Source organism: Chelonoidis abingdonii, chromosome 1, assembly GCF_003597395.2.
Source record: "Chelonoidis abingdonii isolate Lonesome George chromosome 1, CheloAbing_2.0, whole genome shotgun sequence".
Taxonomy (NCBI): Eukaryota; Metazoa; Chordata; order Testudines; family Testudinidae; genus Chelonoidis; species Chelonoidis abingdonii.
The window spans coordinates 229,299,665-229,324,899 of record NC_133769.1 but is presented as its reverse complement, the minus strand read 5'-3'; the positions used below and the strand labels follow the sequence as shown (position 1 = coordinate 229,324,899).

The following is a 25,235-nucleotide window of genomic DNA, read 5'->3' as shown; positions in this document are numbered from 1 at the left end:
ACTGCTGCCAGGTATCTGCTAATCCCCCTAATCTCACCTTTCTGGCTGCTACTCCCACTGAGGAAAGGGAGCAGGTGCCTGGCAGTGGTACTGCAGATGCTCAGGGGATAAAGTCTCTGTCCCTGCCTCTCTTGGACATACTTAAGTAGTGGCTGTAAGACTGGCTTAGCAGCAGCAGCAGCCTGCCTGCCTTATACTAGCTAGTTCATCCAAGACCTCCAATAAGTGACTGGGTTTGGGGATTCCTCCATTAGGAAGGTCTTGGGCTCTCCTTCTGCTCCCACCACACTTGGTTCCTTAGGGGAAGTGCAGAAAGCTTCACATATGTCACAGCAACTGGCATGCTGTCTGCTCAGCTGCCTGCCAGATCTGCCCTGTCATCATCCTGGAGCATGCCCAGACCTGCCTTTTCCCCAGGAAGTGAATGCAGGGGCTGGGAATCTGGCAAATTCAATCTTAAACTGCTAATGAAAGAGCTTTAAAAACAATCATAAATTGCAGTAAGCGCCTCCTCATGAAAAAAGCAGGCACGATAAATAAAAAAGCTCCAACTAGTGAAGTGAAGGAGGAGAGGCAGGTCACTATGCAGTGCTACACCGCTGGGGGCATGCTCCATGCTTCTTAATTAGCGCATGGCATGTGGATACCCCAGTGTTGATATCTGAGACAGAGAAAGCAGGGAAGTGGTTGTTTTTTTTTAAATTTATTTTCAATTCTTCTTCTCTTTCTTGATGGGGTAGAACCATCTGTTTGCTCATCTTTTCACCAGAATGTATCAAACATGAAATCACTCACCTTGTACCACAACATCAGGTTTAAAAGCTGTTGAAAATCTCCTATTTAAGGGATCAATTTCACCAGCAGCTAGAAACCCCTGGGATGCAACAGAAAAAGAAAGAACCCAAGTAAGATGCCTTTAACATCCAGTTCAGTTATAGGGTATCCTCATGCTAATTGTCAAACTTCCACAAATGTAACATAAAACATCTCTGTCCCCTATTTTCATTAAAAAAATTCATTCTAATTTAAAAAAAAAACCAGCAGGAAAGGTGTTTATTGTCAGGACTGAAGTTAGTCTGTGAGCCCGCCTTTCACATGATAGAGCGAGAGCACCTGCGCATTATTTGGTTGCTTCTGTCATTTTTTGACACCAGAAAGTTAACCCTTTACTGAGTCTTTATTGGACTCAGTCAAGGACTAATATGGGTGAATCTCAGAAGACTAGAGATTCAGTACAGTTCAATAAGCACTTGAAATGCCTACGTAAACCTATGGAAGAGTCTCCGCTGCCTCACACACTCCAGACAAGTCTCCAGCTCCTTCCCTGTGACCAACCCCTTTCCTATGATCCCTCTCAAGCTCTTGACTTTCCTCATATCTCTAAGACTGGTGGCAGAGCCCAGCAACAGATGTGGCCAGTCCACTGCTTGGCCCTTTCCACTTTCACAGCAGTTTGAGAGCCTGCCCATTAGTCTGAGCCCAGACTGCCTTGCAATGTTCTCTGCCAAGGAAAACCAAGAGTATACAATGTGTGTCGTTCACAAGAGACATGCATACATGGAAACTACACAATGGTTTAACTGACACACTCTTTGTATCCACAGGAAAAACCCAGATAAATCTCTTGCTCCACAAGTTGAACATTTTGTTACAATGACGACATTTCATGTAGCATATAAAAACAAGATATGCTTGGGTTTTCAAAGATATCTTTTTGCTTTGCTCTATGAAAATGTAAGGTAAGAGATGGACTGAAATGAAGTTAGCTCTAGGTCAAAGAGAACAAACACTTTCTAACTAATTTAAGTTGGACAGAGAAACTGACAGAAACACCACTTCTAACAACTCACAGATATGATTCTGCCACAAAATATACTGCATTCAGTCGACACTGAATGAGAGCAGGCTGGACTGGGCAGTACTCAGAGTTCAGTGCATCTCAAAATGAACTGAAAAATTAACTCGCTGGTTTTACAGATAAATTACCTCTGCTAATAGGGAACTAAAGATGTATAAAGACTGGCCCCACAGATGAGGCAACTTTCCACCTGGGAGACGATCCACTGAGTGAGGATTTTCATACTCCTCATCCACCTGCCAACAAACATAAGCAAGAGATGAGCCCTACCTGGTTATAAGAGATACCACAGGCCATATGTTTCAAAATACTTTGTGCTGTTAACGATCTGCACCGTTCAGATTTTTAACTTGCCATCATTAGTTATGATGTATTGGTCCCTCCCACCCTGCTTTCACCTCCTAGATTGCAAGCTCTTTCAGAATGCACGCCGACCTTTGTACAGTGCCTAACCCAGCAGAGCCCCCATGCTGACCAGGACTTTTGGGCATGAATATAATATAATCATTTACACTTCCACGTTTTATTCTTCTCACTCCTATTACTTCCTTCCCCCGACGGCTCTGAATCGATTTTGGGTCTCCTTTCTGATCCCCTGCCAGATAACCCTTGTACACTACTGATGCAGGCCCACCTTAGCTTCCTGGAATGAAAGCTGCACATGCAGCCTCAAAGTACACAGTATCGTACTATTACTGTGTTTGTAAAGATGCTTCACAACGAAAGAAATGGGGAAGTCTGTTGTTTAAAAAAAAGCCATTAATTTATTGGCACAGTAATATAATGGTGACTTGATGAGAGAGAACGAGAAGGGGAAATTTTATTATACAAGAGGCTTTGTAAGATGTGATCTGACACAAAAGAGGTTAGGCAAAGCCCCCCCACCTACTTCTTGAAATCCCTATCAGATTTACACTGTTTCCAGCTGAAGGCCATGAGAGGTTCAGTCCTGTGCTTGCACATAGCAGGCAGGAGGTACATCTATACCCTTATTTAGCTTCAGATTTGTAAAGAAGACTGGAGATGTCAAAACTTCATCTTTAAATATTCTGGTCTGCACTGGATTTAATGTCCTTAGTCAATGAGGATTGGGAAGTTTTGGAATAGGAGGGAGAGGCAGGCCTAGCAGGAAGGAACTTGATAGGTTAGTAGCTCAAACTGGCAAAGGGCTAAGGCTGGCTCAGTTTGTTGATCAAGAAATGGATCAGGTGGATCCCTAACTGCAAATGTAAAAAAAACTGATTTATCTGGAATTTATCTCGGACATTCAGGTTTTGAAAAAACACACTGATGATAAACACAATGTAAGAGGCAGGGAAGAGTTACTTTATTTCTTTGGAGGGGATCTGTTCTCATTTCAAGGTAGACAGATTTGTTACATTTTTGCAATGGCAAAAAAAAGAAAAAAAAACTAAAAACAACGTTGCAAAACAATTATCCTTGTTTTTTTCCTTTTGACAAATTTCTAATCTGGAATTTTTTTGACTAGCTTTAATAAGTCCACATGCATTCAGATAAAAATGGACTCAATCATCTTTTTGTGCCTCTTTCATAACCCTCATATCAGACACCTAGCCATCTGGAAACATAAAAATTTACCAGAGTCTTACCAATGGGAACTGTGAGATCTTTTTTCATTTAAAAAGTCAAAGCCACTGCACAATCATATTAGTTAAGTATAGGAAGTGACATTTCTCATACTGCAAACCACATTTAACTACAGGAAATGATCATGCTGATACTTATTTTGAAATCTGTACTTGGAAAGCTACCAGAGGTGCTGCATTGTCACAATACCTTGTCTGGAGGGACAGCATACAACTCTGGCATCAGAAGAATTCCATTCTTTTCTCTAATAATTATTCCCTCAAGGGCCTCTCTGTACTCTTGAACCTGAGGGGGAAAAAAGGGGTACAGAAAGCTCATATCACCTTAAAAAGAGAGGATAGAAAGTAATGTTATACAGCCTGAAAAGAACAATCCTGAAATCTTAGAACTAACTAATAAATCCGCTATAATTAATTCTAGGCCTGACTCAAGACAGTACAGCAGTGAAGAGATTATAACGTGCTGCCAAATGGAAGACCTGGATTAAAATTCTAGACTCAGTTTCTGGATTGGTGAGCAAAAAATCCTTATTCCCTTTCAATAGGCCAATACAATTTGTCATTCTAAAAAGCATGCCGTGACCTCTTATGTACAAAGAATATCCATGGTTACTTGTTTTAAACATATAACTGGAATGACAAAATGGTTGGACACTGGTTTCTGACTCATATCTCTCTGTGTGCCCAAAGCATTCATTTGATTCATTCTCCTCCATTCTTCATTCAGATTCAGGGAATCTATTTTACCTTTCAGACATCTTCCAGTCTGAGCTGTATCAGGTTTTCCCAAGATTTTATGAATCCAAAATGCATTTGATTTGAGATTTTATTCACTAGTTTTGTTGAACTTCCCATTTTAAATTAATGATGTGTCCCCATTAAATTGTGGGGAAGAGAGAAAAAAAGGAGCTTTTTCACTGGTTTATTGACTGGCTTTTTCTTTAAAAAGTAAGTAAAACAAAAGAAGTTTACATTGTACAGCTTTTGACTTTCTCAGAATCCTTTGGTGAGATTCATAACTGGAATCTCAATCAGAATCTACAGTTCCTGGAGGATAAAAAAGAAACTAAAAACACAAGTAAAAAATATCTTTGAAAGCAGGGGAAAGCTTTCTTTGGAGATATTCAAATGACCAGAGGTCTGGTAACACAGGTATTGCCATACTGGATAAGGCCAGTGATCCGTTATTCTAGTGTCTTCCTGCCAAGATCAGACAACATCAGAAGACACTACAAGAAACCCCGTAATGGATAATTACACAATAACCTGCCTGCAGGGGAAGTTGCTTCTTGACCACAAGAAGTTAGTGATTGGCTTACATCCTGAAGCATAAGGGTTTATAACCCTGATAAATGGCTATTCTCTTGATATTCAAATGCGTCGAGTCCTACTTTGAATCCTATTAAGCTTTTAGCCTCAGTGATATCTTGCAGCAATAAATTCCACAGGTTAATTTTGCATTTCCTCTCAAGAAGCTGTGCTGGTGTTTTTCTATTGTACTATAGCCCTCTACGTGTTTCATAATTCTTTCTCTAGCTATTCTTTCACTCCATTTAGTACAAGGTACTGAAATGAGGCTTGCTGGTCTGTGATTCCCAGTATCACCTCTAGTGCCCTTTTTTAACGAGAGTATAACATTTGGCCCCCTTTCAGCCACTTGTACATGATGTGATTTTAATCATACTTATGTTAGTTCCCCAGCCTCTTAATTCTTGAGTTTCTTCAAAACTCATGAATTGATAGAGTCTGGTCTGGGTGACTTGTTATATAATTTAACAATTTCCTGTAGCACCTCCTTGAAATGATGATCATTAAAAGGCTGGCAACTTGGCACTCGTGGAGAAGGAGTGTTTGAATCAACAATGAAAGATAATTAAACTACTCATTCCATCAGCAGAAGAGAAACTCTTCATGGGGGCCAATCCTAAGGCACAGAGGCCTGTAGACACAATAGATCGGGTTTGCAGATGCCAAGCAGAGCACTGGGGAAAAAGGTCAGGCTGCTGGGAGTTCACTCTGACAGGGAAGGGGTATCAGATGTGGATGGTGAATCCCTGCTATGTAGATCCACTTGACACTGCCCCTGGAAAATATCTCCAGGGGTTTTTTCGACCATAAGCAAGCTGCAGAATGGCTCCATTGCTGCTTCACTGCCCATGATGGGGAGAGAGGATTCCTTCCTCTGACTTCCCACAGCACCTCTCATGCACAGTCCCTCTCATCAGGCACTATGGAAGGAATTTCCCTAAAACAGCCAACACTGGGATCTAGTGGGGAAAGTAGTCCAAGGGGATTTACTCAGAAACAAGGAAAAATAACGGACAGTCCAAACAAGCACAATAACAGAGCCATACTGCTTACTGCGTTTCCATTCCAGCCTAACTCAAGCAGTTTGCTCCTTCCTTACCTGAATTTTGTCCCCATTAAACACTCCATCAATTAGGAAGTATGTCCAGAATACTGGCCACTCACATTCTATATTCTCAAACAGTTTGAGCTCAGCAGGATCATAGTGTAACCTGTTTGGATCCTAAAAATCAAATCATATTAATTTAATACTCTGTACATGATATGAACAGATATGTATCACACCTAAACCCTCTAAAACCAAAAGAAATACAGGATAAAGCCACACACCTACATTTATCACCTTTTCTTCTGACATACATGTACCCACACATACTCAACCAAACCCCTATGCAATCCCAGAAACCTAGATCTTATCAAGATCACCTTTGCTCTGCCCACTGTTTGATGACTGTGTGCATGGGGAATTAGTCTTTATTCCCTGCTGGTTGTGATTTTGAGTGTGCTATTATCTCCCCTTAGCAACCATAACCAGCTAAAAAAATATGTTTGGTTTCGATATTAGAATGGCAAATTATGTTTTCCTGTTGTTAATAATTGTTTTTCTATCATCTTATCTCCTTTGGCCAGGGTTCATTATCAGTGTGGATGTGTTGATCTTTGGATTGCATAACACTGTGTACTCTTCCTGACAATGCAGAATCTTAGTTATGATACAGGCTATCATTTTATGTAGAGCAAAATAAACAAAACAAGCATGAAGTTTTGATAAATTTGGGTTAAAAAAAAATCTTTAAAATGACTACTGAAAATCTGCAGAAATAGGACCTCTCTTGGTGTTTTATATCCATCTCGAAGGAAGCGAGAGCAGCCATAACGCCCCTGTAGGAAAAAAAAATAACATTCCTGAAAAAGTTGACATTGCATAATAGAAGTTCTTTTTTTATTTTATGTTACTTCTGGGGAGGGAAGAGCTACCTCTTCCTCCTACTCACACCCACCATGCCCTGCAATCTTTCAGCTAACTGGCAGGAGAAGACAACTCAATTTATTACCTCCTCTCCCTGCATGCAAACAGACCAAGGGAAAAAAAAAAAGAGAACTCTTACTTGCAGTTTGGTGAGGATTTCACTTTTCGTTGCATTAACAACGTTCACATCTTCCACTGCAAAAGCTGGGTAAGAAATAATGGACAAGAGTCCAGCATCAATCTCCTTTGACGTGGATGCCCTTGGCAACATGGAGTATAGAATAGACTGAGCAAAATACAAACACAGAACAAAATATGTAAAACAATCAGCCTCATTCAAGGGATTATGTCAGATGCAAAAAGAGCCCATAATCAGTGTTCAAAACAGCTGGGAACATACTGAATGAGAACTATTTAAACGGGAATGGTTGAAGTTACTCAGGCCAGGTCTACACGATGCGCGAAAATCGATTTTAGATACGCAATTTCAGCTACGAGAATAGCGTAGCTGAAATCGATTATCTAAAATCAATCTACTCACCCGTCTTCACCGCGTGGGATCGATGTGCGCGGCTCGCCATGTCGATTCCGGAACTCCGTTGGTTTTGGTGGAGTTCCGGAATCGATGTAAGCACGCTCAGGGATCGATATATCGCATCTAGATGAGACGCGATATATCGATCCCCGAGCAATCGATTGTAACGCGCCGATATGGCGCATCGTATAGACGTGGCCTCATTGGTGGCACGTAACCTACTCTACATAGGATACACAGTGTATTGCGTGAAATTGTACGCTAAAGTTCTGGTTTCGCTCAATCAACATTTTCTACAAGCAGAGTGCTTGTCACAGACTTGTTTGTGCCCCCTTATAGCAAAGAAACCTTGAAGGCTGCTCTTTACCTGGCAATGTTCAACTTCATCAGGAAGGACGTGAATCACAGACTTGCACCCTCCACGGGCTCCAAAAAGGTCTAGTTCATCAATTGCTTCCAGTGCAGCCTTCAGAAACACAGACACATGTCAACCCGCATTTATGCACTTCCCGCCTGATCCAATGCCCATTCAAGACAACGGAAAGATGCCAATTGACTTCAATGACTTGTGGATTGGGCTCTTACATACTTGATAAGAAAATGTGGGAACTTCTGACCTCACTCTTTTAGAAAAGAGTCCTATTTCTGGATTTAGATTTAAGCAAATGTAAGATGAATCCCCCCACTTTCCATCAGTTAAAAATGCAATGCATAACAATCAACCCATCTCTATTGAATCAAGAAAATATTGCCAATCTCCCCAATTCTCAAAGAATCCCACACCCCACCACTCCTGAACTGCCCATTCAAAAATATGGGCTATACAGCATACCTCAAGGTCAACCAACCGAGGCTATTTCAGTCCAAAGGAGGATTATCATATCCTTTTAGTTCAGCTGCTACAGTCTTAAGAAGGAACAGGGGAGAGGAGGAATATTTCCAATGAGGTGGGCTCCTCTGAGGGAGCTGCAGAAGCATCTCCAAAATTGATGATGGGGACAGAGAGATCGATACCAAAGGGGCTGTGAAATCTGTAACTCTGCTGGGGTGGGGATCTTGGACCTGCAATACGGATGGGACAAAGAGACAGCTGACGCCTGGAGCTCAGGAGCCAGGCCAGCAGACTTCTCACAGAGCTCTCTTCTGGAGCTGATGTCAACGGAATTACACCAGAGGTGAACAGGTCTCCTTTTCTGTTTTCACCCTAGGTATTCACTGCAGTGGAAATTAATTTCTGACACAAGCAGCAGACAAGTAGAGAACATAACCCTTTCTGTCTTGTTCTTTCTGGAGACATGGATACATAAAATCCTGCAAAGCTAATATCAGGACTGTTATTGCCAAGTTCTGAAACTATGAATAGCATCTCTCTGCTGGTCTGCTGTATAGATCAGTAGGTCAGTGTTTGCTGACAAGAATTTCCTGTAGGGGAATTTACAGCTGGACCCAGGGGAGACTTAAAGGCGAGCAAGCACGTACAGAGCCCATCAAGAAACCATGATCCATGCTGCACTGCTGCCATGGGAATAGTTATCCTCCACTTCACATTTCCCTTCCTTACCTCTTGTATTTGTAGTGAAAGAGAGTAAATGTATTGAACGAAGAAAACCAAATTTCCTTTTGTTTAGCAGCGGGTTGCTTTGCTTCCCCCACAGATGCAAACACAGAAGATTGTTCAGCGAAAAGCAAAACATGCATTTTTCCTCCTGCAGTGCAACATCAGCCAGATATCTTACTCCCAGCAGAGATATACAGCATAGTGCTCTCTCCAGTACTGACAGTGGTCAGTATAGATTTTTCAGAGGAAGGCACAAGACAATTATGGAGCAAGCTTAATCCTACTCCCATCAACATTTGGTTGGTCTACAGCGAGAGTATACAGAATTCTCCCTCTTACTATCTAACGTGTCTGCAGATGTCTCACTATCCATATAAATCCTTTTTTTGAATTCGACTTATAGGGCTCCTTATGATCCATTTTGGAAACCTACTAGGCTCTTGGCCTCAAGTTATTTGGTGGCAGTGAGTTCCACAGATTAATTAGGAACTGTGTAAAAAAGTAGATTGTCAGTTTTAAGTTTGTTGCCTTTCAATTTCACTGAATGTCTCTTTGTCCTTGCACTGTGAGACAGAGGCATTCACAATGCCTGACTTATACCTCCGTTATTCATTTCCTCTCCAAACTATTTTTATTTAACTCCTTAACCAAGCATTGTGTTACCTTTCCAGAACTTCCTTCGGACTTAAGAGCACCATGGAAGCAGCATACTTAATACCAAGAGAAAGCAAGCACTTTATGCTGGTACATCTAGCTACATCTCTGAAAGATTCATAACCTTCTCCAGAAGGAAACATATCCAGGCTTCAGAGACTAAAACGAAGGCCACAAAAGGACTAAAATGACATTGAGATTTATATGCGATCGTCACTAAAATACATATTCTGATGTAATCAATTAGCAACCACAAGGTCAAATGAACCAAAACAGTGAGACAAACAAACATGTTAGAGAGTCACTGTTCTAATTCTACATATGAAGAACAAACCAGTAAAAATATTCTCACCTTGGCCATGCCTACAGAGCTTGCATTCAGTTCAGGGATGCCCTGATTGGTTTTATCACCACGTTCCCATATTCCATAGTCCTGAAAGTAAAAGAAGGAAAAACAGCTGAGTTAAAAATACACAACCCAACGCCACCATTGGAAGGCCCTATCTGTTGATGGAGTTAGGATCTGATCCTGCAAAGGCTTTCTCATGCTTAACTTTGAATTCAGTGGGACCTCTTACATGCTTCAAGTAAATCTCATGCAAGTAAATCTCAGCAGGACTGGGGCCTTAGTCATGTACTAGTCTCCTAGTAGAGGAGGAAAGTCAAAGCAAAGAAGGCAACTCCCAACCCATACACCTTCTCCCAATCCCTTCATCTAACTACTCCCACCTTAAAAACAACTTGGCAATTTTTTTTTTAAATTTTTTTCACAAAGAATGATTTTTTTTTAAATGACAAAATTGGGACAGTAAGTATCAAGAAACAAAACCAAATCTTACTTCAAATTTCGATATGATACAGAAATCTCTACTTTCAGAGAACTGTGGCCACGGACCCCCCATTGGTTTCGGTGGTGCTACTCACAAAGAAAAGGGCTACTCCAGAGTGGCAAATCAGGCCCATTAGGAATTCAAGAGTATATGGGAGAGCACAGTTTGGCCTATTAACTTGTACTTTCTTCCAGATCAGTCTGGGTACTTTTGTGCTGTATATTTCTCTTTTCAACAATATGGTAGGTTAAATGGTTTATCAAAGCAAATTTGGATAGCATCTCAGACAGATGCAATTCTTTCTAATGAGGTAATTTCACTCATGTTCACTGAGTGAGATCCAGACTTCAGAGCCTTTCTTAACTCACACAAGTTCAGGCTATATATATATATATATATATATATATGTGTGGTAAATGAAGCTTTTAAATGACTGAACTTGGGTTGAAGAAGTTCTTCTGAAAGAACCTATCCTTAAACTTTAATCATTTCAGGTTCCCACTTCGGCTTGTTTTCCTGCCTATTCAGAGCAGCAAGTTCCAAGCAATGGGAATGATGTTTTAATTACTGTATAAATCAGCTATGAAATCTTATAATCAGATTGCTGCTTCAGCCCCATCGTTCAGTCAGAATATATTACTTCCCAGCAGAGAAATAAGAAATTCTGTTCAGTCAGTTCCTAGGAAGTACTCAAATCGTTTATATATAAACTAAATACTTACAGCGACTTTATAGGCAGCTTCTATGTAAAAAACAAGATTCTGTATAAAGGCAACTTCATCAAGGGTAAATACAATATGCAATCCTGATTAAAAATAGAACAAAAAAATTACATTCCTACACAAAAATTGAAATGTTTGACAGAAATTAGTTCCAAATTTTCATTTTATTCACTAGCAACCAATGCCTACTGTAATCAGTGGAAAGATCCCTATAATAGCTGCCATTGAGATAGCACTTTAAAGGCCACTAATACATATTCTTTGTTTCAGAGACTCAACAAAACATAAAACTCTCAGGGCCACATTCACACACAAGGTGAGTGCTGGAAGGTTTGACACCCACTTTTGCAGGGGAAGACCGTTGCAAGGGCGCTGAGGATAGATGGTACCGCAGGACCACGTGGTGGGTGGCATCTGTAAAGCACTCAAACAACATGATGCCAGTGAGCAGCGAACCATGGTCAGGACAGATGGCATTCAGAGAGTTACTAAATCAACACGATTAGGCTACCAACAACTGATCCAAGCTCTTGGCAGGGCAGCAGTGGAACTACCGTCTACCCTTCACAGGCACAATGGACTTATATGATCCGGGGATACGCTATGTGCTTTGCACCTCCATGAGCAGCTTTACTGGTTTAAGTATCAGACGGGTAGCCATGTTAGTCTGGATCTGTAAAAAGCAACAATGAGTCCTGTGGCACCTTAAAGACTAACAGATGTATTGGAGCATGAGCTTTTGTAGGTGAATACACACTTCGCCACGCGTATTGACCCACGAAAGCTTACGCAACAATATATCTGTTAATCTTCAAGGTGCCACAGGACTCATTGTTGCTTTTTACTGTTTTACTGCTTCAAGTGATTGTTTTCTTAATAAACACCTGAGTCTCAACTGATCCAGATCTCTTTTTACAGAGACATTACATCCCCGTAAGTGCAAAGAAGTTTTAATGTAGTACTCCCTGCTCACATATTCTACCTACCATATTTTATTCCATCCCAGGAGTATGAGATATTTTCCTGCCAGTTATCAAGGCACCATATGTGTGGCATCAAAAGAATATAGGTATTCCATTGCAGCTCACTGTACCAGCCCCTCTTCACCTCTAAAATATTATGCATGTTGGGAGGGGCAGGGGTGGACTTCAAGGGAAGTCAGCCATGGGAGGCAAGTTTTCATTTTTGAAGCAACTCCATACAGAGTGATAGCTCATCTGCTTTCCTACCGGCATGTACCTTCGGGACTCAGATTGGCTTGGACATTTCAGGTTGGGAATCCTACTCTCAATAACTAGACTTGAGGCTCACTGTTGATTGCTGTAAATCACGGCCTTATTTTTTCTGGCATTTTGCCATACGGCATGTAAATATTTAACTAGGAACAATGTTTAAGCAATAACTGCTTTCATTGCACAGCTAGGTATATGATACAACTGCCATCTCATTTATGGAAGATACTCCTCTGGAAATCCTCTCTGGTAACGCACTTAAAACAAAGTGCTGATATTTGTAAGTGCCTCCATGAAGAAAAAGGTGACATGAGGTTCACAAGCAAAAGTAGAACCAGGGAAACCCATTCAAACCATTATGCAGAGTATGATGCACAAAACCCAATAGGCAGCCCAGACTTCTCTTTATACTTAAAAGATCTTGTGATAAAACAAAGACAGTGCTCCCACTGTACATAGAGAAGTGGAGAAAACCCTCTGGTCAATAAATAGTAATGCTAGCATACACTCATAGGTAGTCACATCCTGTCCTCTTGAATTTGAAAGAGGGTAGTTCTGATAACAAAGGGCTGCTTCTCCCAAGTACATGTTTCGGTGATTTTTTTAGTATACTCCGTTTTGTAGAAGAAAGGCAGATTTCCACATTATTAAACTTTAATTACTTATTTGTGTTGTTCTGATGGAAGGTACTTCCAACATTTAACTTATCAAAAAAATCTACACCAATGATCATGGCTAAAACATCTTCTGCTTACCTGATGCAGTCATCTGTGCCAGGAAGAGCAGGTAAAGGGAAGTTGCATCTACTTGTAGATGTCCCCACTGGTCATCCCCTACTACTGTGGCACAAGTGGCTGAATTATATTTGGCATGCAAGCAGTCCTTGGTACTCTGTGTGTATTTGAACTTCTCTACTTTGTCCATCTAAAAAGAACACCCAAGATTTTAAAATAAAAAGCTTTGCAAGAGGATTTTTAGTCAAGAACATATATGCTCTAAGAATAGGAAATAATATTTTGGTGCCCTGATTTTTGTTATCTTACTCTTATATGCTCCAATTCGGCAAAGCACTTAAGAATGTGCTTAAGTGCCTTGCTGAGTTGAGACCTTAGTTACAAGCTGTGCAATTTATTTGCACAGACATAAATGCAATTTGTCATAGGTGTGACCAGTCATAAAAGTATAACAGAGCAGAGTTTTGCTCATAGCAATTGCACAGGTTCAAATACTTTTATTACACCCACATTTGTACACACAAAAAATCAACTGAAAGTCTCAGATAAAAGAAAAGAAATATCTGCTCTGAAATGAAATGCTTTGTAAATATAACAAGCACTTGTCCTCAGATATGCATGGTATAAATATATTTACTCATATGCAATACACAAATGATCAGTGACTTAAATTTTAATAAAACATGTATTACCAATTGTTTCAAATCTATTAGGCTAAGGGAGGTGCCAAAGGGATTCATTCTTTATCACATAAAAAGGACTCCAGAGAACCACTTATCTTGGGAATTTCAATCTCTCCTTCAATCTGGGATACCATATTCTTACAATTAATCTCTCCCTTTCATGAACAAATTGATGTTAAAGCACCAGATTTGACCTTGCAACTGAGTAAATACTCCTGGGTTATTAGATTACCTGTCTCATCATACATTGCAAAAGTCCCCGCATCAGTTTCACAACATTCTGTAAGAATAAAAGAGAATAATTAAAGTCTAAAGTAACCAGTTTGCTTAACAGTATTAGACAGTATTTAACAAGGTTCAGGGTCTCTACTACTGGCCTGCCATGAGTGTGAACATGAACATCCTGAAATCCTTTTAAAGAAATATATTTGTGTGTGTTTTCTTTTCTAGATTTTTTGCCTTGAATGTGTTTTTTGGGGAAATTGATATGTGGTCGCTTGAAAAAATATGGTATTCTCACCTCACTGTTAAATGTATAAGAGTGTATTTGGTGTTTAAACTTCATGAAAACTAGTGGGATGCTACTTGCATAGTTTTCACTTATGTGTATCCCATTATAATGTAATAGCAAACACTACGATTGTGTACACCCCTGCAACTAAATAACCCATCAAAGGAGAAAGATGCCTTGTCGGATGCAAATGAAGAACTTTAACTGAAAAGTGCTAATTTCAAAACAAATGGTCATTGTGTGTGATGATCAGAGGTCAAAGACTCAAAATGCATTCCTCTCTCTTCGTCATCAAAGGAAAAGCCCACATGGGTAGCGACCCTGTCAGCTTGTTTTCTGTGAGAAGAAGCTATAAGTATGGACTCAAGGAAAGATCCTGAATCTCTGCACTGTTTAGATTCTTACAGGGAAGCAGATGCAAAGCAGCGATCCCCAGAGACAATCTGCGTACCCTGGAACTGGCAGTTTATTACAAAATTGTGAAACTGGCAGTTTACTACATCATTGCCAACATTTGGAATTACAAACTGTGATTCATTAGTGCATATATTTAACCTGCTTTAACCTCTCAATAACTCTCATTTCCTTTTCTTAGTTAATAAAACTTTAGTTAGTTTATTATAGAACTGGCTGCCAGCGTTTCTTTGGTGCAGGATCTGGAGGACCAATTGATCTGGGGTAAGTGACTAGTCTCTTGGGAAGCAACCCAAATGTGGTGTGATTTTTGGTGTAGGTATCCATTTTATCACAAAGTCCAGTTTGTCTGGGTGGCAAGACAGGATGGAGAGTCTCAGGGAACTGTTTGTGACTCCATGGTAAGACTGTTACAGTGAGTTCACATTTGTCATTAGCTTGGTGAAATCTAATTACAGAATACAACACTCACAGTCATGAGCCACCCCAGACAAGTGTGACAGTAGGATTTTCCCCTAAATTCAGTAATTAAGTACATATTTGTACCTGAAACAAGAATATTTTGAAGTTATGCAATGGCCTCAGAATACAAAGAGACAATACACATTACTGAGTCTGGGCTATTTCTCCCATAATAGGTTTCCAAGGCAACCATGGGTTGGTGATTAAAGTCAAGCATTAAATTCACCCAGCGTCTCCAAAATTGCAAGAGGACACTGCAGAAATGCCCACTGGACAAACCCATCCTTCCAACTACATGGAGTGGGAGAGCTGAGCAGGGTCTCCAGGTGGGAAGAATCAACCTTATGGCTCTTCCCCTAACCTCATGCTGTTTCTCTCCCTCACTGTCCTTCCATAACTAGTCCTGGTCTGCCAGCCCTCTAATTTCCATCCCTTCCTATCCCCCACCCACCATCCCATTGTTCCTATTACGCCACTCTTCTTGCCATTCCTTTACCTCAACCCTCCCCGTATGAATAATAATAATAAAAAACATTAATACTGCAATTTTAAGACAATGGAACTAACAGCACATGTGCCAATTATCACTCTCATAGCTTTTCTTATACATTGTCTCCTCCTTCCATGGCCACCCTCGTGTTTTGCCTTCTTCGATCCTGATCTTGCAATCACTTAGGCGCTTCTGACTGTAATGGGACTGCTCAGAGTTAACCGTGTAGGTGTTTGGAGGACTGGGACCTTAGATTATAAATTGTTTAGAGAGAAAGGCTGGTCCAGTGGCTAGGGTGCTAGCTTGGGACTTGGGAGACCAAGGTTCAACTTCCTGCTGCACCACAGACTTGCTATGTGACCTTGGGCAAGTCCCTTAGTTTCTCTGTGCCTTAGTTCCCCACCTGTACAATGGGGATAACAGCACTTCCCTACCTCACAGGGGTGTTGTGAGGACAAATACATTAGATATTGTGAGCTGCTCAGATACTATTGTAACATGGGCTAGATAAGTACCCAAGAGAAACAGATGGAAAGTGCTAGCACCAGTCCAGACTCTATATGTCTGGAAACCCTTGTATATCAGCATCACATGAAAGAAAAGCTGTGAGAGAATAAACAATAAATTTACTACGTGTGATATTTAGACATACCTGCTCAAGTTCATAGGCTTTTGCCTTATCCTCATCCCGGTCTGCATTCTTCCGATAAGCCATTCCCAGACCCCACACAGCCAGAATGCTGTAGACATTGTCCCGGACCCAAGCATCCTTTTGCTCCGTGCTGGCCGAAAGCAGTCCAGTAACTGGATTCTAACCGTAAAGAAAAGAAAACCAGAACAGCACACATTATTCGCCTGAAAAGTCATCTTATTTAACCGCAGCAGCACTTTCCATATCAAATGATGATGTAAGAAACACAGGGCCACACAAGACTTCATACTCTTACCTGCACTTAGACAATGGACACTCAGATATTCACAGTGGGATACAATGTTGATCTACCCACCAGACTGCCAAAACTTGAGGTAAAGGAGAATCTCCTTTGACTGCTAGTAGCATACGGGCTGTGACATACAGCTGAGTGGTTCTCATCCCGTCCAAAAGCATACAATTCACCTACTGACCTAGCAATATTTGGAACAAATAAAAAGAGAAGGTCCCCAGCTCAAAGAACTTATCATGTATTTAGTGCCTGACCCTGCACCATTGATGTCTGTGGTGCAGAACCAAGCCCTAGTGACACAGGGGTTGAGGCTGGTGTGTAGAAGGACAACGGTTACAAATAACAGAATCATACACTGACTCATTACTGGCATGTGCTGGTTCAGTTCAATGTTTACATAACCTTATTTTCTGGGAAGAGGTAGTTTTGCGGGGGAGGAAACATCACCTGTCTTCTCGTAGGCTTTTTAGGAACGATTTGAATGACGACATGGATGGCAGCCAGGTAAACATTACTGGTATAATCAGCATTTTCAATTATTATTATAGTAAAGTAGTATTCAGTGGCCTAAATCAGGGATCAGTGCCACACAGCATACTCACATAGACTGTATAAACATCTACACTGTGGAGATGGTCTCTATCCCAAAGAGCTTATAGTTCAAATAACAGAGATTGGATGAGTGCTGAATAATCTCTCTGATGCTATATGGAATATTCCATTCATAAAACTGTCATTTAAATGCCCAAACAGGGATTAACTGCTCAAAGACATTTCCAAATTGGAAAAAAAAACATGAGCAGAACAGAAAAAAAAGTGATTCAGCAGAAGCCACTTGCAGTCTAAGTTAATTAGAATAGGGAGAAAGGTGAGCCTCAAAGGCAAATCTCATATTTCCAGCTATTTTGCACAATCTTTTTTGTTCATCCCTCGCTTGCAGTACAAAGAAAGTCTATGTAGCTGTAATTCTAGCATTGCAGAGATTGCATAGCAAGCCCCCTAGCAGCTACATTCTGGGCCTGGCGCCAGTTGTGCAATGAAACAGCACTAAGATTGTTCCTCCAAAAATGTCAATGTTCACACAAGACACTGGGAGACCCATCAACCATCAGGGACCTGCCTGCTTTCAAAGTTTTAAAAGGTGCCATATTAAGAAAACATACAAGATCTAGATCAGTGCTTCTTAAAGTCGGGCCTCCACTTGTTCAGGGAAAGCCCCTGGCGGTCCGGGCCAGTTTGTTTACCCGCTTAGTCTGAAGGTTCGTCCAATTGCGGCTCCCACTGGCCACAGTTTGCCGCTCTAGGACAATGGGAGCTGCGAGAAGCAGTGCAGGCCAAGGGATGTACTGGCCACCCTTCCCGCATTAGAATCAGAGGGACTTAACCTAGACACTGGATTTGATCGAAAAGTGAAGTCCACTCTGGACTTTAATGGACATTGGATCAGACCTTTTGTGAAACATCATGAACAAAAGGTATTTCTGTAGCATTATGGTACCATCAATTCACAGGAAGAAACATTAACTGACTAATACTTTTAAAAGTTTGCTTCATAAAATGCTTACTCTTAAACATTGGGATTTTTTTTTTCCAACTTCTCCCTGCTAGTATACAAAGAGTGCACCCCTGCAAGATACTGAGTGTGAACTATGAGGTACTGGGTATGCTCAACTCCCATGGATATCAAAAGAATGCCAGGGCACCGGGTAACATTGGTCCCACCATGTGATTTTAAAATTTAATTTAGTTTGTAGGATGGGGGCCTCCCAATGAGATCTGCATGAGGAAATCCATGTGCCAAGGTACACCACTGAAGTCAATGGGGTTCTGCAAGGACAGAAGGCTCTGTTGCAGAGAACTAATTGCCAGACTGAGGCCTTAAATTGTTACTTAATTGTGTGTGCTGTGTCTCTTTCTAGTTAATATATTTGCATTTCACTACATCTATTTGTCTGGAAACAAAAATCTACTAAAAAAGATCAGATTCTGATCTCACTTTCACTGGTATAAAAATGGAGTAATTTCATTGACCACACTGGAGCTACTACAGAATTAAATTGAGATAACTGAGATCAGAGTTGCACTCAGAGCATATTTTAGCGAACACATTGGCTTATATAACCTCTGCTTTGACCTAGCAGAGCACTGATATTAAAGTCAGACCTTCACTAAACTCCAGCTGGGTTTGACTGTATGAAGTTGAATGTGATGTATTTTTGTGACCACTAAATGTCAGCTGATAAAAAAATAAGATAGCCACAAGTGGTTTCTATTTTAGCTACATATTCTGTTCTCCTTAAGTACCCCATGTAACACTTTTTTAAAAAAGAAAACCTTTAAAATGTATCCATAAAATGGATATTGACATTGGATAAAACACAAAAAATGCAAAAAACCCCAATCTAATGAGTGAAATAAAATAGTTGAGTCATTATTCTTCTGTACATTGGGCTATAGAGGGTATAAATAATATAGTGCAATAATCTTTAAATAAAAATTGTTATATAAATAAAATAACTGTATCAGAAGAATAATGATATTGCACATGGAGGAGACATATTGAACATTTTCCCCACTGGATTTTCCTCATCATTAACTAATATATAATCATAGCTACGCCTTCTCCATCATATTAACTCAAATTATGGTCTTTAATATATCCACCTGCATTTCTAAAGCACCTATCACGTCTATACACTGCGAGGGCCATATATGTTAGCAAAAAATAGAATGTTCACTATGGCACCAGTCCTGCAAGGAGCTCTGACTTCAATGTGGCTCCATGCAGACATATGGGGTCCCCCTGTGCAGACTTCTGGGTGGGATGACAGCCTGCATTTGGAATTTATGCCTGGCTCAGAACACGTATCTTCTAAATTAATTTTGCTTTTAAAAGAGATCTGTCTTTGTGTAATATGAACGCAAATAACAAACAAACAAAACAAAACAATACCACTCGTTTTTCAAAATGCCTAGCATGCTAAATGCCTAGCACTGGATTTTTATCCTAGAAACTAATTCCTGAACATCATGTTTCTCAAAGAAAGCACTGAATCCCCTTAGGTAAGTGAACAACACTTTCTTTTTAAATGAATGTACTGCTGTTATGAAAAGTGTACTTTTCAAGCTTGTAAAGAAATAATGGCACCTATTTTACAGCACTTCTCTGTTCACGTGGGTACAAGCACTGCTTTGATAACAATTTTCCCTCTGATTAGATGATCAGTGTCTAAAGGGAAATTGGCTTTTCTTTTTAAAGACCAAACTCTTCTCAATATTGACAGTTCCATAGAAAAGAAAGAGTTCTTCACTCATATTTTGCATAAAAAATGTTATGTGCGATTTGAAGATTATAGGTCAGCTGGTATAAACTGGAATAAAACCAATAATCTACCCCAGTATACACTAAATACATCATTCCTTCTTATTAGATTTCTATGTTGTTTATAACAAATACAATCCAAACACAGTTATTCACAAATATACGAAATGGCAAAACTCCTATTGACTTCAGCACGAGCAGGTTTGGGTCTGTAACACCCTCCTCCACAGCCTTGCAGCCTCATTCAGTGCTTAGGAATAAGTATATTTGGAAACTGACTCATGGAAAAAATTCCTTGCTCTCATCTTTATATGCTGAACTATTTTAATTGAACCACACCATCTCAAAGGACACTATAACTTTTCTGTACCCTACATCTGTTCCTAAGGATGAAAATGACGAGCTGAGCAAATGGAGAACACTATGGTAGGTGTTTATGCATGCCCATGAGCGAAAACACATCTAGTAGGTCACATTTTTTGCCTACCAGCCTTGACAGTGTCATTCTTTTACTGTTTATGTATCCAACTCACACAACAAGGGGTCAGAGTCTAATCTGAGTTACAGTACGATATAAATCTGAAGTCACTCCATTAAAGTAAACATAGTGATCGTAGATTTTCAGTGTAATTGAGAGGAGAATCAAGCCAAAGATTTTGGTATGAAGTGTATTGTTATAGACATGTACTAAACAAATTATGTTTGCTGGCAACTGAACCAGCTCTATTTCGGATACAGTCTTACTTTCAGATAAATGAAATTCATAGCCACATATCTGAAAGTCACCATTTTGCCTACGTTTACCAGTTTCTAAAGATACACAATGATGCAAACTCACATTCTGAGTGAAGGCAAGCCATTGAACATAAATCTTATTTTAACGTCATTGTGGTTAAGAACTCACTGGGTTTCCACATACAATGGATATGCTTTTTCATGTCTTGTATAATCAGCTACTAAGTATCCTTGTCAAGTTACAGTGACTAATTTTACTTGATGCCCACTCAAAATGAAAAGAAGCTACCGTTTACTTCGAGAGGCGATATTTTTCTATTATTACAAATGCTGCATGTCCAATATCCACATTATAGAATGAATATAGTACAGGATATTTATCTGTAGCACTGCCTCAGTTCCCCTCTCTTTGTTCTCTTCCTAAACTAATACTCCACTTACTTTGTACAATAAACTCCACCTCATATACCACATTATAAGAAATACTTCATAGCAAACTCTCCACACTCTATTTCCTAGAATAACAGATTGTACAAACATACTCTGCTCTCTACTGCAACACGCTGAACCAATACTCCATACAATTATGAGCTCCACGCACATACTCCAAAAGCATGGGCTGCTCTTGGATCTGCCCCAAACCAGTACTGTCATGTCCGCTAAGCAATTAACCAGTCCACTGAATTCATATCAAGAATCCCACAGAGCCGACTGAAATAATGAGTAAGATTTTAAAAAAAACATTAATAAGAGAGAAAAAAACTCCCTCAAAATAAAGGCCCAACAGGGTTGGTGAAGGAGTGTAAGGATCCCACTCTTCTCTGCGCTGACTCTGCACTCACCTGGTGACATAAAATGGTCTGTTGAACCAGTCGGGCGTAGCCATCCAAGCGGACTCCAGAGTTGCTTCTGCTTCTCATCTCCTCAAGACCTGGGATTTTTGTGTCTCTCTCTTACTGTGTGTGTGTCTCCCTCCCACACTTCAGAGCAGCAGGAGGAGAAAGCGTGGCTGGGATCCTCTCTCTGAAGCACCTCTTATTCTTCCTGGTTCATTCATGCAGCAAGCTCGCCTGTGACACTCGCTAGCAACTGATGCCCTTGTTCCAAAATAAACAGAGCAGCTGTCAACAAAGCAGGGATTATAGAGAAGGTTTACCCCCTTCATCTGCATGCAAATCCTGGCCAGACTAACCTGGCCAGTAATCAATGTGCATACTGCACCATGGACATTATCTACATGCTCCTCACATAATCAGAGACCACAAATGATTAGTTTATTTTCTCGATGCTATGTTCACACCACTATGAAAGAAAAAAATAATTCAGGCCAAGAACAGAGTGCACTATTTTAAACACCTAACACACATATATTACATACTGCAATATATTACTTCTGTCATATATAATCCTAGTTATGACAAGTCTACAGGCTTTTATTATGATACATAAGCAAGCAATATTACTCCAGTGTATAAGAAATATATATGACAGAAGTAATATATTTTATAACACCTAAAATGCATAGGTGAGTTACTGCCCCATATGAACTGTGTTTATATGGATACAATCATCCTTTGTATGCAATAACTGTAAGCGATTGTTTATAGCTTCTGTGGTGTTACCCTACCCATGGGTAGGAGATCAGTCCAGCGGGTAATACAGCTCTTTAGTTCAATATCTAAGAAACATACAGGGACACAATAAACTGTAAAAACAACAAGGAGTCCTTGTGGCACCTTAGAGACTAACAATATTTGGCATAAGCTTTCGTGGGCTAGAACCCACTTCATCAGATGCATGGAGTGAAAAATACAGTAAGCACTATATATACTACCGCACATGAAAAGATGGGAGTTGCCTTCCCAAGTGGGGCGTCAGTGCTAACGAGGCCAATTCAATTAAGGTGGAAGTGGCCTATTCTCAACAGTTGAGAAGAAGGGGTTAATATAAGAGGGAAAATTACTTTTGTAGTGCTAACGAGGCCAGTGAAATCAAGGGGATTGGGGAAGCAGGGCCAGGGGGGAAGAAGGGAGTGGGATGAGGAGGAGATAGAGCGGTGGGGAAGGGACATAGGATGGGAAGAGAAGGGGATGGGGTAAGCGGGGGTAGGAGGGAAGCTGGAGCCCAGCATGCACCATCCCTTGGCAGAAGTTGGGGCTCCCCTGTTAAGCAGACCCATTGAACCCTCCCCCAACAAGCCCCACCTCCCATGCACCTCCCCATATACCCTCTCCACTGAGCTCCAACCATCTAGACCCCCCACCCAAATGAACATCACCTCCCCTGCACCAAACACCTTCACCTGGATCCCCTGCAGAGTCCCATTGCCCCTGCACCTGGAACCTCCCAATGAGCTTCTGTGCATCTAGATCTCCCACTGAGACACCCACACCCAGATTGCCCCACAGAGAATTCTCTTACCCCCACCTGGATCCCCCCACACTAAGTCCCTCTGCACTTGGATCCTGCTGCTGGGCTGAGCCTGCTCACCCACACCTGGAGCACCTGGCACAGGGGGACAGGGCCCCAGGGTGTTTCTAGGGGCAGGCCTGGTCCTTCCACTGAGTTAGGGCTGGGTGCAGCCTCACTGCCGAGTCCCTGTCCCTATCCCGGGGTGGGGTAGGGGGAGGCTACAGGGTAATCTCCCACCTCCATGCAACCAGTGGCCTGTGCTCCCCACTGCCATGTTGGAGACTCCACATTTCTTTATTGACAAAATTTGCAGAATTTTAAAATATTGTGCACCGAATTTTTAATTTTTTGGTGAGAATCCCTTCAGGAATATAGGGTGCTGTGCAGCTGTGATGGTGGGACTGTGAGGAAGGTGGTGGGCAGTGGGGAGGTCTATAAGCGGGGGGTGCTGGGCGAGCAGTGTGGTGTGCAGGGTGCTGTGCAACTGTGGTGGGGGCTGGGCATAGAGCTCTGTGGTGGAGGTCTCTGGGTGAGGGCGCACTGGGCATAAGGGTGGCGAATGGGGCAGTGCGGGCCCGCTCTCAAGTGGAAGGGGCATGCTGGCAACACAGGGCTGGGCAGGACAGTGTGTGTCTGGCAGCTGCAGCTTTATATCCAGTGCCCTCCTGCTGGGCTGCTCCCAACGCACTGTGCCTCATTGCCCCCAGCCTGCCCTTCACTATGGAGCCTGACCATCCCGCCCCCCCGTGCCTTGTCCCATGGGGACCCACAAATATGTTGGGCGCTGGGCCCACAAAAAGTTAATCCAGCCCTGTCCACAGCTGTCGCATTCCAGAGGGTGTGTGTCACAGCCAGCGATGCTCTGACTCGCCTCTTCGCCAGCTGATTGGAATTTCACACACAACCTGTCCCTGGGGGTTGGGGACCGGGGTGGGGGGGGACTAATTTGCTGTAATCTCAATATCCGATTGGGTTTCAGGGGACTGGCCGATGGCTGCTTTGCCGGTTTCCTTTACCACAGTTACTAACACCGGCCAACAATCGCCTTTCGTTGCCGGATCCCGACTCGCTCGGAAATGCCCGTCAATGTCCCCGACCAGCGAAGCGCAGCCCGACGTGGGTGTCACCCGCGCGGCGAGATGTGCGCAGCTGGGCGCTCTGCAGCCACTCACCTGCCGCAGGGCAACCGGGGGGCCCATCCTGTGCCTGCCCCGCTCCGGCCCGCTGCCGTGGGAGGAGGAACGTGCCGCCCAGCAGCAACCCAACCCGCTGCCCAGGCTGGGGGCTGCGGGGGCGGGGAAGGCAACCCAGCCACCCGGGCCCGGGCAGGCCCCGGGCCGTTCGCACCCAGCTACGCGCCCGAGCCCCGGCAGGCTGCCGAGTGACAGGTGCCGCCGCGGGGACCGGGCTGCAGGAGCCGGCGCCCCTGCAGCCGGGGGAGGGGAAACCTGGGGTCTGCCCGCCCCGCCCTCCCGCGGCAGCTCGCTGGCGCATAGGCCATGCAAGCGTAATAGAGCGGCTGGCACCAAACGGAACCAGCGCTTGTTCGAGAAACGAGAAAAAACCCACCTCGCCACTGAACTCGTTGGTGCTGCTAATGCGCTTGAGTTAGGAGGGGACTTTCTCTTGGGTGTATTTTTAAAGCCCTTTGGCATCAATAACGGCGCTACGCTGCTGTTAGGACCCAGGCAGCGGCAGCCTAGTTCTCAGCGAGGGCAGCGCGCGGACTGAGTGTGGCGCTGCAGGAGCATCCTGGGGAGGCGCCAGGAATTTCCCTACAGTCCTGTCCCCCCACAGCCCCCCATGCCCCCCCCTCCCCCGCCTTTGTTTTGTGAGCTAGTTACTACCAATTTAGTGCTGTCTGGAGGGTGGAATCTGAATTAAACTGAACCATTAATGCACCTTAAACGCTATACAGTGTATGGTAAAATATGCGTAGACTGAAAAAGTATAAGAGATTGAAAAGTATGAACATAGACTAGCTTCCTTGCTTCCTTATACAGCTGTGTTTCTTATGATGTCAGTGCATCCATTTCGGTGATGTTGGCCAACTCAATAATTTCAAATGATGATTTCTAAGCAGTCTAATGAGCTCTCCCTGACAGCTGTGTGAGCTGGGGCTGCGGGGAAAGCTTCAGGGCCTATTTACAGTTACACCCTAATCTACCTAGGTATCCAGCAAACAGATCTGTGTTGTTTAAGTGATAGATTTTGGCTGGGGTTGGGTACAAACCACTTGAATGTGTGGGGAATGG

General features: G+C 42.2%; 1 protein-coding gene across 3 annotated transcripts in view; it reads right to left on the bottom strand.

The window, feature by feature from the left end:
* PHKA2 (phosphorylase kinase regulatory subunit alpha 2) overlaps nt 1-24,308 on the bottom strand; it is a 67,010-nt gene extending 42,702 nt beyond the window's left edge. For 2 of the 3 annotated variants that reach the window (XM_032763403.2, XM_032763405.2), the window contains exons 1-14: nt 24,153-24,308; nt 21,411-21,665; nt 16,220-16,378; nt 13,923-13,970; nt 13,029-13,197; nt 11,042-11,124; nt 9,842-9,922; nt 7,645-7,743; nt 6,882-7,028; nt 6,601-6,654; nt 5,873-5,995; nt 3,656-3,751; nt 1,987-2,094; nt 796-874 (exon numbers count right to left, since the gene is read on the bottom strand). In XM_032763403.2, coding sequence (XP_032619294.1) covers nt 796-874; nt 1,987-2,094; nt 3,656-3,751; nt 5,873-5,995; nt 6,601-6,654; nt 6,882-7,028; nt 7,645-7,743; nt 9,842-9,922; nt 11,042-11,124; nt 13,029-13,197; nt 13,923-13,970; nt 16,220-16,378; nt 21,411-21,488 — 1,324 coding nt within the window. In that variant the 5' untranslated portion in view covers nt 21,489-21,665; nt 24,153-24,308. Of the gene's footprint in view, nt 1-795; nt 875-1,986; nt 2,095-3,655; nt 3,752-5,872; nt 5,996-6,600; nt 6,655-6,881; nt 7,029-7,644; nt 7,744-9,841; nt 9,923-11,041; nt 11,125-13,028; nt 13,198-13,922; nt 13,971-16,219; nt 16,379-21,410; nt 21,690-24,152 lie in introns of all 3 variants that reach the window. The other variant, XM_032763404.2, reaches the window with a different exon arrangement.
* Nucleotides 24,309-25,235: the final 927 nt, after the last annotated feature.